The sequence below is a fragment of the Molothrus aeneus genome, chromosome 8 (assembly GCF_037042795.1).
Source record: "Molothrus aeneus isolate 106 chromosome 8, BPBGC_Maene_1.0, whole genome shotgun sequence".
NCBI lineage: Eukaryota > Metazoa > Chordata > Aves > Passeriformes > Icteridae > Molothrus > Molothrus aeneus.
In genome coordinates this window covers 2,230,895-2,249,055 of record NC_089653.1, presented here as the reverse complement: position 1 = coordinate 2,249,055, position 18,161 = coordinate 2,230,895, and the positions used below count along the sequence as shown (strand labels likewise).

The following is an 18,161-nucleotide window of genomic DNA, read 5'->3' as shown; positions in this document are numbered from 1 at the left end:
TGTACACTGTGATTTATTACAAGTGGATTCACCTGTATTAAATTCAGACATCAAGAGTTAAAATTTTGGTGGGCAGAGGAGAAACCAGGGTCTTAATTACAGTCAATGCCATCACACTGGGAGGGGAAATGGTAAATTCATGCCCCATGTGGGTAGGTGTTCAATCCCTGCTGTTCAGTGTGGAGAGAGCTGGAGAATGTCAAGGAGCACACGGGCTGGAGCTCTGGGTGCCGGCTCCTTCCCCACCTCGCACGCAACAGAGGAAGGTGAGATTCAGCCCTACAATACATCTGCCCAGCCCCACGCTCAGGAGAGGGGGGGAAAACCCTCTCTGCCCCCTCCAGGCAGCTGGCTAGAGTTCTTGAAGCATGTGATTTAATCAAGATCATTGTCTTGATGCAGAGCTACAAATGTCAGGAGGACACGGAGGGCTGTGCTTCTCTCTTCACAGCAGCAGGCCTGGACACTCACTGACTGTAGGGCAAACATCACAGCCTTTCAGCCCAAGCCCTGCATGTTCCAGGCAGTGAAATTTGTTCCAGAAACTTGGTTTTTTTTGTTTTCTTATTTTGAAACATACCTCATTTTATCTAAATGCTCAAGTGCAAAGAGGACCTCTCTGTTTTTGGCTTCCTTGGCAATACCTGTCACTGGCACGCTTTCCTGGGATGTGTTACTGAGCTATCTAGCAGGTTGGAAAATGTAGGGCCAAACACAGTCCCTGATGGAAATGTAACTTTCTTCCAGGATTCTGATTTCCTTAGGGATGCAATAGTGTCACCTTGGCCCATCCAGCTCTGCCTGGCCCTGTATCCCAGCAAAGATAAAATATCTGGTACTTCAGGGAATCCCACAATGGTTTGGGTTGGGAGGGGTTGTAAAGCCCAGTCCATCCCAGCCCTTGCCATGGGCAGGGACCCCTTCCACTATTCCAGGTTGCTCCAAGCCCTGTCCAGCCTGGCCTTGAACACTTCCAGGGATGAAGCAGCCCTGGAAGTTGCTGGAAGCAGCCCTGAAGGCTTTTCTGGGCAACCTGTTACTTACTTGATACACTCCTGGCATCCAGTGGTTTCCAGTTTGGGGAATCCAAGGACTTAAATGTTGTCTCTGGACTGGGCTGGGTGGCAGCTGTGGCAATATCCCCTTGCCTTGGTCAGTGCTAGTTATTCCTAGAAGAAGAGTGATGAGAAACCCCAGGGCAAAGCTGTGCTGGGAAAGAAATGTGAGAGTTGCACCAGAGTAGCAGGAGCTGGAAGAGCAAATGCAGATTTTTGTCTGCCTGATGAACGGTTTGCATGGTCCAGAGTGGGAAATGGGGTGATGGTGGGTTCAGGGTGGCTGCAGGGATTGCTGAGGAGCATGGGTGCAGGGCAGGAGTTGTGCAATCCCAGGGATGAAGGCAGCAAGCACAGAAAGAGGCTGGAAAGGACAGCAGGAGAAGCAGTCCAGTGAGGAAATTGGAAGCATGCTTGTTTTTTCAGTGCTATCTGTGATGCCTGAAACAAAGTTTAAGAGGTGAAGGGGAGGGGAGGGAACATTATCTGAAGAAACAAAGGACTTGAACCTGATGGCACTAACAGCAGAGTCAGAATAAGCATCCACCCAGGCCACAGACACTGAGCCCTGCAGGTTAAGAGGATAATGTACAAGCTGAGTTGTTGAATAGAGTTTAAATTAACATTAATCTTCTGGCAATCAGTCTTTGCCCCTGCTCAGTGCTGCTTTGGAGGAGTGTGTGGTAACCTCTGATGGTCACCTTCCAGCACAGTGCCTGTTTAGGGGTAAGGAGACACTGATTCCCTTCCCTCCGTGTGCTCCCTTTGCTAAGGGCTGTGATGATAACTGCCCTTAGCAAAGGGCTGGGGGCTTTGGGGTCCCTTCTGAGCACCCATGGGACAAGGCTTCAGCAAGAAAAGCAGGAGAAGCTGGTGGCAGTGCCTGCTGCTGTGGCATTGGCTGCTGGAGGAGGGCCATGCTTGGCAAAGAGCCTGAGGCTCTGTCCTGGTGGGATGTGATGGAGGGAGGTGATCATGGAATCATGGTTCAGGTGGAAAGGGACATTTGAAGACCATTTAGTCCAACCCCCTGCCATGGGGAGGAACACCTTTCACTGCCCCAGGGTGTTCCAAGCCCCATCCAACCTGGCCTTGGACACTTCCAGGGATACAGGGGCAGCCACAGCTTCTCTGGGTGAACTCACCACCCTGACAGCCAGGAATTTCTTCCTAATACGTGACCTAACCCTGCCTTCTTTCTGTCTAAAGCCCCTTGTCCTGTCCCTCCATCCCTTGTCCCAAGTCCCTGTCCAGCTCTCTTGGAGCCGCTTTAGGCACTGGAAGGGTCTCTGAGGTCTCCCAGAGCCTCCTCTTCAGCTGTGTAAAGGCATCAGCACTGTGGGTATGAGAGAGGCTGCTGGCACCCACCCCTGGGTCTGACCATGCTGAGGCACTTTAGGCTGTGTCTGCATTAGAAAGGAATTTACATTTTGAAGTAGATGTTGAACAGCATTGCTGCATTTTCACTCAAAATGCGATGAAAACTAAATTGGTGTTTGCTTCATTTGAAAGGGCTGATGCTGCAATGAAATGCATATTGTATTTCAGCTTAGAGGGTGGTGCAGTGGACAATAATTCCAGCAGGTAGCTTGAAAAAGAGATGATTGCCTCCACTATTCAGAAATCCTGTCCCAGCTACAACCATGAGAGACTTAATGCTGCTGAATAATTCTGTTTTTCTGATAGAAATCCTTTCTCTCCCCTCCCTGCCCCTTCTTTTTTTTTCAAGGACCAAGATAAAAACAAGCCTCTGTCTACTCTGGCCAACCTGGCAGTCATCATCACAGATGTGCAGGACATGGACCCCATCTTCATCAACCTGCCCTACAGCACCAACATCTACGAGAACTCGCCTCCGGTAAGGGCTGTGCTCCGTGGGGTTTCCTTCCGAAGCAGCACAATTCCAGCCAGATCCAAAACATTCAGCCCCTTTTTAAAATAGCCAGCCTAAGCACAGGGGTTCAGGAAGCCTGGACCCCAAATAAAATATTTTCTTGAGGGTTTTTTCTTAAATTCTGCAGAGGCTTTGTGTTGTTGGGAGCAGACAGTCGCCCCGTCTCCTCCCAACGGTCTATCTGCATGCCATTTCCAATAGAGGACTTGAAGGAAAAATCTAAACGTTCCTGAAATGAGGCAGTTTTGAAAATGCCAGAATCATCAGCCATTTCAGCACTTTGAGTCTTTTCCCCCAGGTTTTGCCAAATTGGTCCAATCATTTTAGTTCTTCTGAAACTCGGTTTGTCAGCAAACTCGCTGTTTGTGGAAAAACGTCTCCCAGTCCCTGAATACAGCAGGGATGAGGTTGTTTTTTTCCCCCCACAGATGTCAGAGAGCATGGAGGGCAGCTTGGGCTTTGGGAGCTGTTTCTAGAGGGAATCTCATCTGGGACTTTCAATGCGAAATTTGTCTCTTATTTTTGGTACTTTCCAGTCAGGATTAAAAGTACACCCTGAAATGCAGTACAACCCTTGCAATCTAGCCAGGGAATGGAGACAATTTTAGAGACACACCAAGGATTTAATCCAAGCCCCAGCCTTTCTCCACAGCATCCACAGCTGTGCATCCCATCACTTTGTCCACAGGGAAACATTTTTGTGTGTGGAAGGGAAAACTTGCCTTAAAATCATGGCATGGTGGGTACGCACACCACATGTGCACCCCATAACTTGTATGGTGCTTTGGATCCCAAATGCCTGGTGGCTCAGTTCAGAGGGAGAGGGAACTCCAGTGTGCTTCAATTTATGCCTTTTTATTCACTTTGGGGCATGGAGAGTGCTGGATCAATAGGGTTGAGTTGTACTGTCCCAAATCCTGTAGTGACACAGCACATTACCTGTCTGCTGGCCCAGAGGTGGCCAGAAAAAACAGCTTATTCATGAATTATTCACAAAGTAAAAGTTTTGTTGGTACTAAGGAGTATCTCTGGGATGGACAGAGTGAGCTGCAGGGAAATAAAACCCCACAAATTAGATCACACTTAGCTAGGAGGAAAAAGCTTTAAATGAAATTAGAGGAATGAAAGTGCCATAAGTATTAAAAATCATAGACTGCATCACCTCCATGGAGTGATCTGGTATCCAGGAAAGGGAATGTCTTCCAAATAATCATATATATTAAGGCTGAAGGATCCCTTTGTGTGAATACACCAGCATGCACCACAGTTATTCCTGGAACACTCACTGTTTGCAGTCAGGGAAGCAGCAAATTTCCACTGTGCAACGTGACACAGGAAAAGGAGAAGGGATTCCCACCAGGTTTCGAGATTTTAATTTCTCTTGGCCACGTGCAACATCTCCAAAGGCACTGAGGTATCTGGGATGGATAAGTGCCACCAGAGGCATGGTGAAGAGGAAGATTGCTGGAGGTGGGTACTGCTTTGAGTGGTGTCACCCTCTGGTTTGGACCCAAATTCCCAGCTTTCCTGGGAGAAATTCCACTGCTGAAACAAGGGTGTGATTTGCTTTGGTAAGCATGGTGTTTAACACAGAGTCATTTGTTTGGAAAAAACCTCAAAGTTCATCAAATCCAGCCATTAATTATGTGCCTTTTTTGTCTCCCAGTGTAAATCTTCTCATCAGCTCTGCCCTACCCCTGAGTGGAGCCAGGTGTAGAGTGAATGTCTTGGTTGTCAAAATGATCACCAGTTTGGGTGGGGAGTCAAAAAAGCAGGCTTACAGGTCAAACCAAGAGGCTGTGGTGCATTTTTGGGTGATGTTTACCCTGCCATGTGACTCAGCAGGTCAAAATGTGCTCAAGGCATCTCATCCCAGCCCTAAATCCACGGAGCCGCTGCTACCCGTCTCTCTTCCCTCTTTTTATCTGCGGTTCACAGCATGTCTGTGCTCCCCTATCAATGTATCAGGCAAGAATACCTCATCTAAAGTGTATACATTACCTAATAAAATCCTTCTTATTTGGGATTATTGCATCAAATTTTAATTTCCTCACTCGAGTAACAGCATGTCAGCCAGCCCGTCAGCGGAGAGCCGATAGAAGGTGAAAAGAGTGGATAAACTGCAGCAAATTACCACAAACAGATCTCTATCAGCCCTTTGACTGGAATTGACTGGAATTAAGAAGTGAGAAATGGGATTTTTTTTGCCGTGGCAGCTTTCTGAAGCACTCACCCCCCCTCCTCCTCCTGCTGCAACGCTGGGCTGCGCTTCGCCTTTCAAGTCCCTAATCCTGTAAGAGAAGAAGAAGAAAAAGGGGTGGAGGGGCCTGAGAGGGGAGAGGGGAGAGGAGTGCAGTTGTAGTTCTTATTTCTCTCAGGCCGGGATCTGGGAGCATAATTGAGAAGCATTTTGGGCAGGTGCTTATTGTGACACTGAGAAGAAAGCAATTTCTTATCGGGCAGAGGAAGAGGACGCAGCAGGGAGAGACTCTGCTGTCCCTGGAGGTGTTGTATCTTCTTTCTTGATGTTGTTTATCATCCCAGCATGGCTCAGGCATCTCTCTTAGGGCACCCAAGTGTGCCTGCAGCTGTGGCAAAGCTCTGAGGCGTGTTTTTCATCCTCAAGAGGGTTTTTGGGTGTCTGTCCTGGCAGCAGCTGGAGGTTGGGTGGCGTGGTTGGTGTTGAATGTCCTGGAAAGGAAGGGTTGTGCAGCATTGCCACAGCCTCCCAGGGTAGTCATGGAATCACTGTCCCTGCAGGGATTTAAGAGTGGATGTGGCACTTGGGGACACGAGTCAGTGGTGGCCTTGGCAGTGTTGGGGGAATGGCTGGACTGGATGATCTCAGGAGGCTTTTCCAGCCTAAATGGTCCTGGGATTCTGTATCCTCCAAACATGCTGATAGGGGCTGGAGGAATGGCTGGACTGGATGATCTCTGAAGGCTTTTCCAACCTGAATTATTCTGTGATTCCATGTCCTCCAGGCAGGCTGGTAGGGGCTGGAGGAGAGGGGCCATTTCTCCTTGCAGAGCTGCTGTGGTTCTGATAAGCCCCTGCTTTTCTGCACCCCAGCTTCTGCCCCAGCTTCTGCACCTCAGGCAGTGCTGCAGCTTCACTTTGTGGGTGCAGGAGGAGGATTCCACTCTCCAGGATACAAGCTGAGGGCTGTGGACATGTGCTTCATCCCACAGGGAGCCACGTGAGGCCAAGAGTGGGGCCAAACCCCGCTGGCACACGGCCCCAAGACCAGCACTTGTATTCCTTTGCAGTAGAATGGTACAGATAACATGTCAGACATCATTAAAACAGTTTTAATTCTTCAGCACCATCCCCCTCCTCAGAAACTCCTTGAGTTGAAGAAATAATGTAGAATCAGTGCTAGTTTTGCCCTAGAGTCTCAATAGCTCCGAGTTAATTCTTTCTTACAATATTTCCAGCCCATCAGTGTGAACACTTTATTAAAAGCTCAGGGTTTTATTAAAAAAGGATTGATTTACCCCTGCCCCTCTTCAAAAAACCCTCAGATTTTGTTTGGATAATGTGCCATTCTTTATTTTCTTTGCCTTTTTTTAAGCATAGGCTTTCCCAGATTATTACTTTTCTAAACCTTCTTCCTCCTCTCCCAGAGGGGAAGAGTTATTCTGTTCTCTCTGTACCCACCAGCCACTGCTGTCTGCAGTGGGCGGGCAAGGTGTGACTTGTTTTAAAAGGAAAGTCAGGGATATTTGGGAATTCCTAAGAGCTCCAGGCTCTTGCCACGGGTTGTGCCCTGTGCCACTTCTTCAGCCCCTTTCCTGGGAGGTTCAAGGCTGCTCCCAAACACTTGGTTGCTCAGGAAGGGAATGTCCAACCCCAAAAGGTGGCATCTGCCAGACTTGTGGGCACCTGGATGGAAGCCAGGTGGGATGTGAAGGGTCTTGCTGTGGTTCTAGGAGATGGCATCCATGGATGGTAGGGAAGCCAAAACCACTCCAAGATGTGTTTCTTGGACACTGGTGAAATGTGGCTCATCCCCAGGAGGTGCTTGTGGAGCAGGAGGAGAAACACAGGAGGCCAATGCCAAAACCCAGCAGCAAGATATCATAATCATCATCATCATCATCATCATCATCATCATCATCGTCATCACGGGCCTGCTGAGGGCAGAGGGTCAACCTCAGCATGGTCCCTCACAGCCCTCATTCCTGTGATCAAATCTCTGGATAATTTCTTTCCCGTGGGCATCTCTGTGGCTGAGATATGTGAGTGGATTCCCCCCCACCCTTCCCAAACTTCCCCTGCTGCCACATCCGAGCTCATCCTTTTATCTCTCCCTCCAGCCCTTCCCCTTGGCTCCTCCAGGAGGGGCCTCTCCCGCAGACAGAGCGGCCCATTGCTATTCCCCAGCCATCGCAGGGCCCTGCCTTCCCTCTGCAGGAGGCAATTCCCATTCCGTGCCGCTCCCGAGCCGTGTGACAGGTGACAAGAGAGCTGTCACACAGCCCCGGTGCCTGCTCCCACCGCCCTTCCCGCTGGGCCAGGCAGGGAGGGGCTCCTACCTGCCCCGAGGGCACGGGAGATTAAAGATTGCATCCAGTTTGATTCTGCTGAATGTGAGGGTAATGTAAAATACAGTACAGAATATATAATAACACATAAATACAATATATGGTATATAATACTATTTATATACATATATATGTAGAGAGAGTATATAGCTGTATATACAGTGTGTATATATATACATACAGTATAGGATATATACAGTATAATACTATTATACTGTATAATATATCATTATATATTATATATAATTATAATATATAGATTGTGTAATATAATACTATTTATATACATACATATAGGGTATATAGATATATAGAGTGTGTATATATATATACATACAGTACAGTACAGTATATATACTGTATATATATGCAGTATAATACTATTATACTGTATAATATATAATTATACATTATATATAATATATAGACTGTGTAATATAATACTATTTATACAAATATATAGAGTATATAGATATATAGAGTATATATATACATGCAGCACAGTACAGTATACAGAAAATATATATACAGTATAATACTATTATACTGCATAATATAATTATATATTATACAGTATAATAGTATTATACTGTATAATATATAATTATATATGATATATAATTATACTGTATAATAATATAATACTATTATATTATACACACTCTCTATATACCTATATACTTATATGATATATAATTATATTGTATAATAATATAATATTATATATTATATGCACACTCTCTATATACCTATATACTCTCTCTATACATGTATATATAGAGAGGGTATATAGTTATATAGAGAGTATAGAGAGTGTGTATATACACTATATCTAGAGAGAGAGTATAGTATAAAGTATAATACATTATAATTTATACATTGTAATTTTACATTATAATTTAAGCAAAACTATGCTGGGACAGGGCACTCTGAAATGCATCACCCCACACTGAAATGCATCACCCTTTTTTTTTTCCCTCCACTTTGCCCTGCGCTCCTTTCCACATCCTCTCTTCTGCTTTCCCACCTGCTCCTTCCCCACTTTGACAGTGGTTTTCCTCTCTCTCTGTGCTCTTGGGAAAGCACAGTTATTGTCAGTAATTTAGAGGCTCTCTGGGTGGCTGCTGAGCCTCAGCAGCCGAGTGCTGCTCAGAGGCCAGTGACCTGGGATTTATGGCTAATGCTCTCGGTTAATAACATGGATTTACTTAAGGAGTCTGTTGAAATGCCCTCGGAGATCAGGGAACGGGCAGCCTGCCTGGCCCTCAGAGCCTTCTTTATGGCCAGCAGCAGCATCAAGCCCCCAGGGACAGGGATCTGGAAGTCCTGTGAGTCCCTTCTTTCCACCAGTGATGTTTCAGCTTTCCCTCTGGCCTTCAAATGATGGATTGTGGGGCGAGCACGAGGCTGCCGACCCGCTCTGCTCCCTCGTTAGATATGCAAATGCCTCTGCTGACATTTCCTTTGAGGGGAAAGAAAAAAAATAATAAAAAATTTGCTGCTTTCCCCACTGTTAATAAGCCAATGAAAACAAGAACAGCTGAGTTGTAAATTTTTTCACACTACATTAATTATGGGCATGTGCATGCGTTGGTATTCACAGGGGCTCACTGCACTGCGGCGGGGGAAAGTTGACTTATGGAGCAGGATATTTTTATTTCAAGAGCTAAACAAGAATTTTGGGTCCCTCTATGTTGCTCTTGTCTGTTTTGGGGGATTCTTGGATCTTTCTGCTGGGTTATAGGAACAGTGCAGGAGGGAGGATGAGGTGGGTGAGCTGGCAGCTGCAGAAGCTCCTGCCTGTGGGTTCTCAGCATCTGTCCAGCTCTCCTCCTCCTCCTCCTCCTCCTCAGGGGTTTCAATTAAAATCTCTTCAGCTCACTCAGTTGTGCAGCTGGTTGCCAATGGTCAGTGTGAGCAGCCCTTATTGCCTGGGGTGAGCAATCTGAGCAACACAGTAGCAGAAGAGGCCAGGTTGAAATGGGGACGCCAATGGCAGATCAAACTGAAAGTGGTGGTGAAAGGGAGTTATTTCCTGCTGGTGATGCCCTCAGCATTCCCAGCTACATCCTGGGGTGGGTTAGCAGAGTGGATTAACGCTCACACCAGGGTGATGAGTACTGAGCCTGAGCTGCTTTGAGGGCAGGCAATGGGACTTTTCCATGACCTGCATGTCCTAGGACAGGTTGTCCCTCAGCAGCTGGCCCAGGGTGAGAGGTGCAGGTCATTGTGGCAGCCCCAGCAGTGCTGTGACACCTTGTCCCCTGTCCCTCCCCAGGGCACCACCGTGAGGATGATCACGGCCGTCGACCAGGACAAGGGACGTCCTCGGGGCATCGGCTACACCATCGTGTCTGGTGAGTCCTGGGGGATAATGGATGCAGAGATAATGGAGGGATGGATGGATGGATGGATGGATGGATGGATGGATGGATGGATGGATGGATGATGGATGAATGGATGGATGGATGGATGATGGATGGATGGATGGATGGATGGATGATGGATGGATGGATGGATGGATGGATGGATGGATGGATGGATGATGGATGGATGGATGGATGGATGGATGATGGATGGATGGATGGATGGATGGATGATGGATGGATGGATGGATGGATGGATGGATGGATGGATGGATGGATGATGGATGGATGGATGGATGGATGGATGGATGGATGGATGGATGATGGATGGGTGGATGGATGGATGGATGATGGATGGATGGATGGATGGATGGATGGATGGATGGATGGATGATGGATGGATGGATGGATGGATGGATGGATGGATGGATGGATGGATGATGGATGGGTGGATGGATGGATGGATGATGGATGGATGGATGGATGGATGGATGGATGGATGGATGGATGATGGATGGATGGATGATGGATGGATGGATGGATGGCTGGATGGATGGATGGATGGATGATGGATGGATGGATGGATGGATGGATGGATGGATGGATGGATGGATGGATGGGTGGATGGGTGGATGAAGGATGGATGAAGGATAGATGGACAGGATAACCTGCAATAAGTCCTTGTACATCCCATCCCTGGGAAATCATGGAATAGAATATATAGAATGATTTAGGATGGAGGAGACCTTAAAGACGATTGTTCCAAACCCCCTGCCATGGGTAGGGACACCTTCTACTCAACCAGGTAGCTCCATGCAAATTTGACAGTATTTCACATTGAAACCTTTCATTCCTAATGATGAGCCACAAATATCCCCCAGAGGGGATATTCTGTTCCAAGAGGGAATGAGACTGAGTATGGACTGAACGGCTCCTGGTGGTTTCTGTGGTGTTTCCCAAAAGTTTCAGAAGATGTGATGCAAGGACTGGGCCCGTGAGGGTGCAGAGCTAGAGGAGGAACCTTAATTAAAGTGGTGGTGGCTTTCTGCCTTCTGACAGGATTAAGCCTGCCTTTGGAGTCTGGCTCTGAAGCCTGGGAACCCTTCCTGGTGTGGATGAGTGGATCATTGCTGGGCAATGCTTTGGCTCCATGGCCTGAGCATCCCTTCTGATGGCAGCAGGGGCTGGGCAGGCTGGGAAGGTGTTTCCAGATAAAACCCAGCTGCCTTATGGGAAGGCCAGTTTTGGGGGGCTTGGGCCTGTTTCCTTTAAGATGCCTTGAGCTCAGCAATCCCTGCCATAGCCCAGCTGACTTTGATGCTGCCAGGGCTGCACTCAGATGCTGCTTTGGTGAGGACAGACAGACTGCTCGGGGTGACCCAGGAGTGAGGGACCAGCTTGGTGGGTGTGGGTTGTAACCCTCTTCCTGGCATCATTTTTGGGGGCCCAGCTTGGTGGGTGCGGGTTGTAACCCTCTTCCTGGCATAATTTTTTGGGTTTCCCCAGCAAGAAACAGCAGCAGTGTTTCTCCCCTCTGTGCCACATGCTCCAGGTGCTGCCCCCACGTGCGGGAATAATTTCCCAGTTTCTTTTCCTTAAAGCCCAGCCATTTCAAACCCTCTTTTAATCAGCCTCAAGGGTCAAGGTGATTTCACCCTGACTTTCAAGTCCACTGATCCTGACTGCAAGTATCCAGCCTTTGAAGATGCGAGGATTATTTATTCCTCTAATTCCCTCTGCAATTTATTCAAGAGATTGTCCCAGATTGTGGGTATCAGCTGGCCAAGGTGCAGCAGGGACTCTCTTCTGGCTGATACAGGTTCTTTTTCACTGGAGACTGGACTGAAACATCAATCTGATTTTGCAGAGGTTGCTGAATTACGGTGAGGATGGTAAAATAGCTGTCAGCCTGGCCATCCTGGACGGGCAGTGGGATGGTGGAGGGGGAATCAGGGTGCTCTGGGGTCCAGGTGGAACATGGAGAGACCTGCAGGCAGATCACTGCACACAGCCTTGCGTCTGCTTGTGTATGCCAAGAGCTTAACCCTTGCCTGCAGTCCTGCCTAGTGAGGGCAGTTCTCCTACCAGAGGATCCAGCTGAACAGATCAAAAGAGTGATTAAACTACTTTGCACTGCTATTTTTTTTTCCCCAAACATGAGAATTACGAAGTGTTTTCCTAACTGGCCAGGAATCTTTCTCCTGTCATCAGCAGGGTGTCATGGAGAAGGGGTTGGATGGGAATGATCAGATTCTGTGGACAGAGCTGATGTTGCTTTCTGATGTGTGAGAGTCCAGACACAGGACTGGCATCTAATGCGCTTCCAAAATCCTGCTCAGCCAAGGCAAGCCATTTTCTTTTTGGCAGGCAGGTAAAGCCTAATTAATTTCTCATTATCCTCAATCACGATGGTAAAGGTCAGCGAGCAGATTTTTGTGCCTGAGCTGGAAAATTTTTATGGCAATTTTGCAGAAAAAAAAAGCAAAAAAAAAAAGCCTAACATATGGGAACGGGGAAGCAAATTAAATTAGAAACCGACCGTAAGCAAAAGTGAAGGTGGCTGGTGGAAGTAGTAATTAAACCTGGCTCTTAAGCTCCCTTCCAGGAGGGGAGGTGGCAGTGATGCTGCTCCCATTCCCCTGCAGGGATGCATGATGCCTTTTCCCAGCTCTCAGAGATTTTTGGGCACAGGGTTAGCATGTGGCTGGTCTGCTTTTGCCTTTTGGGCTGGTATATGCAGCAGTAGAGAGCTGAGAAGCAACCTGGCCATTCATCATACCTTTGGTGTTAATGCCTAAAGCATCGGTGTGATTTGGAGGTGGGGTTTAAAAATTAATTTGGAATTGCTGCTGTCCCGTTCAGCTCCATCCCTCGGGCAGCCACGTCTGGGGATGTACTGCAGCAGCTCTTATTTATACAGCTATCTCCAGCACAAGGTCCTCCCGTGACAGGAACACAATAAAACTAAAAGATTAACCATAACCACATAAAATAAGACTCGAGATCTAGCTTTATGCCACCAGCTTACAAAGCTGTTAAGGCTGAGATGATGGAGGGGCACTGGTGTAGCTGTGCCGTGGTTTTGGCTGCTTGTCCTACCTGCATTGGGAATCATTTCCATATCTAATAGGGAAAAGCCATTCAGTTGTTTCTGTCCCTTCCTTCCCATCAGAGTGTTTTAACTCCAGGAAAATGTACTTTTTCACTTCACACTTTACAAGGAACGGGCTCACTGCCCAATAGAAAAAGAAACCCAAACTGAGACCTCACAATTCATGCCCCTCGTGCCAAAAGGCTGGTCAGTGCCAGGGCTCCCATTGCTCCAGAGGGTGTTCCTGCTGCTTTTCCTGTGGCCAGAGCCCTGTGCTAGTCCTCCCTCCCTGGCTGCAGTGACAGGTTGGAGACGCTCAGCCACTGAGGTCAGGACTCTGTTTGAAGGACAGATAATTAATCCAGCAAAGTAATCCACAGCTCCTTTTTGGCAGATTTATGGAGATAGCCTCTGTGCTGGGGACTCTGCCTCATCATCTTTCATTTCCCAGGCAAAGCCAGTGACTTGTTGTATAACACGACCTGTTCTAGATAAGGCTTTTCATTTAGGGGAGCTCTCCGGGCTAACAGAGATTGATTTTCCTGGCGGGAATCGGGAGGGCCCTGGCAGTTTTGGGCAGGATCAGCCCTGCAGACGGCAGTGTGTTTTCACATTTGCTGCCTCTGCACACCGCCTGGGGCACGGGGAATCCTCTGGCTCTTTAAGGGAAGGATTTTCAGCGTGAATTAAACAGCAATTTAATTAATAGGCGGGAGGAGACTTCAGCCCGCGAGCTCTTCTTAGGAAAACGTATTGACTCACGTGTTGCTTGCTAGCAGTAAACTTTGGGCTTCATTTATTTCCAGGAGAGTCAGGAGACTTGGAGCCTCCTGGCAGGAGGGTGTGAAGGTGACCTGTGCTGCTTGAGCAGGCACTGAGGGGTTAACCCAGGGGACAGGGTCCCACATGTCAGTCTCTGCCTGCCTGACACATTTCAGGTGCGGTGATGGATGGGCAGTGGGAGATTGCACAAGGGCAATCTATACGTCCTTCCTGGGGCTTGGAAAATCCTTCAGGAGAGAGGGGAGGGAGCTTTCAGTCAGAGATGGTCCTTAGGGCTATTCACAAACCCTCAGGGTGGGGTTCTTCCCCCCTCCTCCCCAACTGGATTGTTTTATGAGACTGATGCAGTTTCTAGCAAAGCCTCTCTTCTTTAAGCTGGTGCACCCCGAGGGAAACATGAATTAAAAATCATTATTTGCACAATGCAACAGAAGTGTGAGTTACAGAAGTGCGAGGGAAGCTGAAAATAATTGTTCTCCATCTTCTGGATTTCCTGCTAAGGAATAAAATGTCATAGATATATTTTTTATATATATAATATGTATATATGAGTAATTAATCAGTGCAGTAGCACTCTCAGAACATGTTTCCTGTGCTCTTAACAGAGCCCACTGCCTTCTTTATGAAAGTGCAGCATGAATCCTTGAGGAAAGGTCAAGTGGCCAAAGAGGTCTCCAAGCCCTCAGCTGCTGACATCTCCCTCCGTGGCTTGACCTGACTTAATAAAGAAGGCAGAGCAAAGCACTTCCTAAAACCCTTAAACCAGACATTGGGGAGCACCCTTGGAAGTGGGGACCTGCTCGTTTTGCTATTCCCTACCTCACTCCAGTTTTTCCCACATTCTCCTCGCTCGGTGAACTGCCGGGGTGTTGAAGCCCTCATAAATTCCAGCTGCTGGGAGGGCCTTCATGTGTGATTTAAAGGCAGCCATCACAGCAGAACATTTCTGTAGGAGGACACGCTGATGGGTGGAAAAGTGCCTGGTGCCGAGTTATCCATCAAAAGCTGTTTGTTCCCACCCTGCCAATGCAAGGGGATGAGACAGCACAAAGCAAAGATGGTGGCTGCGGTCACAGCCCCTCTCCCCTTGGCTCAGTTGCTCCCCTTCTTCCTGCAGGCTGCTTTTTGTCATCATGTTGGCATCTGGCTTTGGCTCCCTGGCAATCCAGGAGTCGTTGGAAAGAGATATGATTGGGATAATGGCTTGCGTGGCAGGTGGTCCCCCAGCAAACGGCCCGCTGTAATTAAAACTATACATTCCCTTTTATGTGGAAACAGAAAACAAAAGCATCTTTTCTGTTTAATTTCTGGGACTTCCTGTTCATCTTTTTGGGATTTAGAGTGTGTTCAAGGCTGAGCAACCTGGTCTAGTGGAAGTTGTTTGGAATGAGATGATCTCTGAGGTCCTTTCCAACCCAAATCGGTCTGGGATTCAATGTTGACCACCAGGGGAGAACGATGAACCTGGACCACCTCTGTTCATGTCATGGCTAGCAAAAACAACTGGTTCTGAGATGGTTTTTAATGGAGGAATTTCAGAAAGCTGTGGATTCTGGAGATGTGGGGTTTATGTCAAAAAGCCCATTTGAGATGACGTGGGGGAACGATGGTCATGATCCAAGACTCAGAATCCTTTTGTGTGAGGAATTACACTCAGAGCAGAAACTCTGAGGGTTCTGTTCTCCTCTCTGGTACTCGGCCACAGCTCCCAGGAAATCTGGGAGGGGAATTGCACCTTGGGTGATAAATACCTCCTTTTATTTCCTTGTACTGTACATTCCGTTCTGAAAAAGGGAACTGCGAGCATTTGGTGTGAGCTCCTTTTGTGGCTCTGCAAGATCACAAGTTCTGCTAGAATGGACAGATCCTTGGGGAAAGATACTAAAAGGGCCTGTTTGCAGAGCAGGCATGTGAGGAGGAGCGCTGGCACCCAGCTTTGGGCTCAGATCTGTTATCCCAGAGAGCTGCATCTCCCCAGAAGAGCAGCAAACCAAGAGGAGAAGGGGACACTGTTTTTACACAGCATCTCAATTTGTAACAACAAGTTCAGGTTGTAACAGCCAGTTTTCCTTTGGAAATGACTTGTTGCCTTTGAATTTAATCACGGGGCAAGGCCCCTGCCCTGGCAGTGCTTCCCTGAGGGCGGCCTGGGGGCAGCAACTCAAGGTGAAGAGCAGCGAGATGCTCACGGCAGTTGATGGACTATTTATCTGCTAATAACTGTGTCTGTTGCTGACTCCATGAACCACATCCAACAGCATCTATTTCTGTGCCCGAGGAGCCCTGACGGAGCACATTTTGATTAATAAATTATCCGGAGCAAGGTGTGTGATGGGTTCCCCTTTCACATCTTGTGAAAGTCACCCGCTCCAAGTTCAGCCCTGGCTCCCAACGTGAGCAGCCCTTCCTGCAGAGGGGGGTGGGAAATTATCCTGCCCTGGGAAAACAGCTCGCCCTGACTGACAGGTGGCTCTTCACCAGAGCAGGGCAGTGGCTGCATCTCTCCCTTGAAAGGTGCTCAAGGCTAAAGGGGTAGGGAGGAAGGAGGAGATATTGATGGTGTGGTTTTTTCCCTCTTTTTTTCCCTTTTTCTCCCCCCCCCCCCCCACCTATTTCTCTGGGTTTGAGCCAGTACTTTTAACAGCCTTTTTAAACTGAGAGCTTGGCTGAGGGCAATTAAACATTATGGCTCTCATCTATAAAACCCCTCGTTATAGCAGTGTTTCTCCAAAATGATGCCTATGCCACCATCCGTTCCTCAATGAGCTTGGAAAAACACTCTGAATGGGCTCCTGTGATCCATCCCAGTGCTCCCAGCCCAGCATCCCCTCAGTGCATGCCTTCCCAGACCCCTGTCTGCCTGCAGTGTGTGCAGGAGCTGCTGCTGCCCCTGTACCTGCACACGGACAGATGGATGAGAAACTTCTCCTTCTTCTTGATCCATGTCATAACAAAAAGCTGGGTTTGTAGGTCCTGAGCAAGCCTATTTCTTGCCAGATGGGAGCAACAAGTCTGCTAGAAGTGGATTCATACTGCAGTCCCAAAGTTCTCAATTTTTTCTCATTGTCATTCTCCCCTTTCCCTCTGTCTTTCTGATATTTAAAACATCTCCTGCCTTGTTTTCCTTCTCTCTGCCCGCCTTTTGCTGCTCAGCCTTTCCTTTTTCATCCTTTAATTTCTGCCACATTCCTGCATGTACCTCTGGTGTCTCCAGAGAGAGGAAAGATAAAATTGGCTAATTTCCCCCCATCTTATTTTTTTTCCCTTGTTCTCTGGAAAGTGAAGGCACATTAAGATGATCAGAGAGATTTCGGCAAGGAAAATGTCTCAGGAAATGGGTATTGTTCAGCAGTGTGCGTGCTTCAGCAGGGATCACTGGTCAGAGCAGCGAGGAAGTGGTGGTTGGAGAGGTATTGGAGACACCTCTTTCCCTAAATTTGCTAATTTACAAAGCCAGGAACTCTCTGCTAGTAGAAAAATAGCCCCAGTGGGCATAGGGTGAGTATCTGATGGTGTTGGGGAGGCTGAGCTAGAGAACAGCCTCTGATGTGCAGCTAGGAGGCCTTTGGGCCCCTAGTTTAGTTGCCCATCCTTCAAAAAGTGACCATGGTCAAATCTGAAATGCATGACCCTTTTCAGGACACGGAACGCAGCACTGTGTTTAGTCAAATTCCTCCCCTATTGACCTAATTCCACTAAATTCCATTGTTTCTGCATTTTATTGCACTTCATATTAGGGGGAGGTGACCCTGAGGCACAAACTTTACCATGGCAACCTGGTGTCCTGGAGCATTTAAATGCCTGGCAGCACAGTCCCATCCATCTCCTGGAGCGTCCTTCAAAGCTGGGAGCAGAAGAAGCTTCCCAAGGAGTCAGCCATAAATTACAGCATGAAAGTGGGAAGTCAGGATGGAAAGAGGGGAATTGTCTGAGGGAGGAGACTGGAGATTTCCATGTTCAGCAGCAAAAGATCAGGAAAAAAACCCACAAGGCCGTTGCTAATATTTTAAGTAGGCTGGTGAGCTCATTAAGCTGGTGAGTGGTCAGTGGGGCATTTGGGATGGAGAGAAGAGAGGAGCAAGGACAGGAATGGGAGGAATTCTGTCCAGGAGGAATATAGAATGCCTCAGTAATGGGGAGAAAGGTGTCAAGGCACTTGGGGCTCTGGGAGAGAGAGGAGAGGCCAGGTGGCTCCTGGGTGGGAGGGAGGGGATGGCAGGGCCCAGAGGCTTTGGCCATCCTGAGGATGTAGCCCCACATTTCTCTTCACAGAGAAAAGCAAGGCACAATTCTTCCCAAGAATATTTCTGGGATTCACGTTCTCTGAACCTCAGAGAAAGGAAACACAATTCTTATCACTTGCTGTGCCTGTGTTTGTGCAAAAATAGAATGCAATGTGGAGATTGTTTACCCAAAGTGAGGATG

The 18,161-nt window shown here is 47.8% G+C and overlaps 1 protein-coding gene across 1 annotated transcript in view; it reads left to right on the top strand.

The window, feature by feature from the left end:
* Positions 1-18,161, top strand: part of CDH23 (cadherin related 23) — a 224,500-nt gene that overhangs the window by 102,138 nt on the left and 104,201 nt on the right. The window contains exons 8-9 of the mRNA XM_066554157.1: positions 2,785-2,913; positions 9,775-9,853. Coding sequence (XP_066410254.1) covers positions 2,785-2,913; positions 9,775-9,853 — 208 coding nt within the window. The remainder of the gene's footprint in view (positions 1-2,784; positions 2,914-9,774; positions 9,854-18,161) is intronic.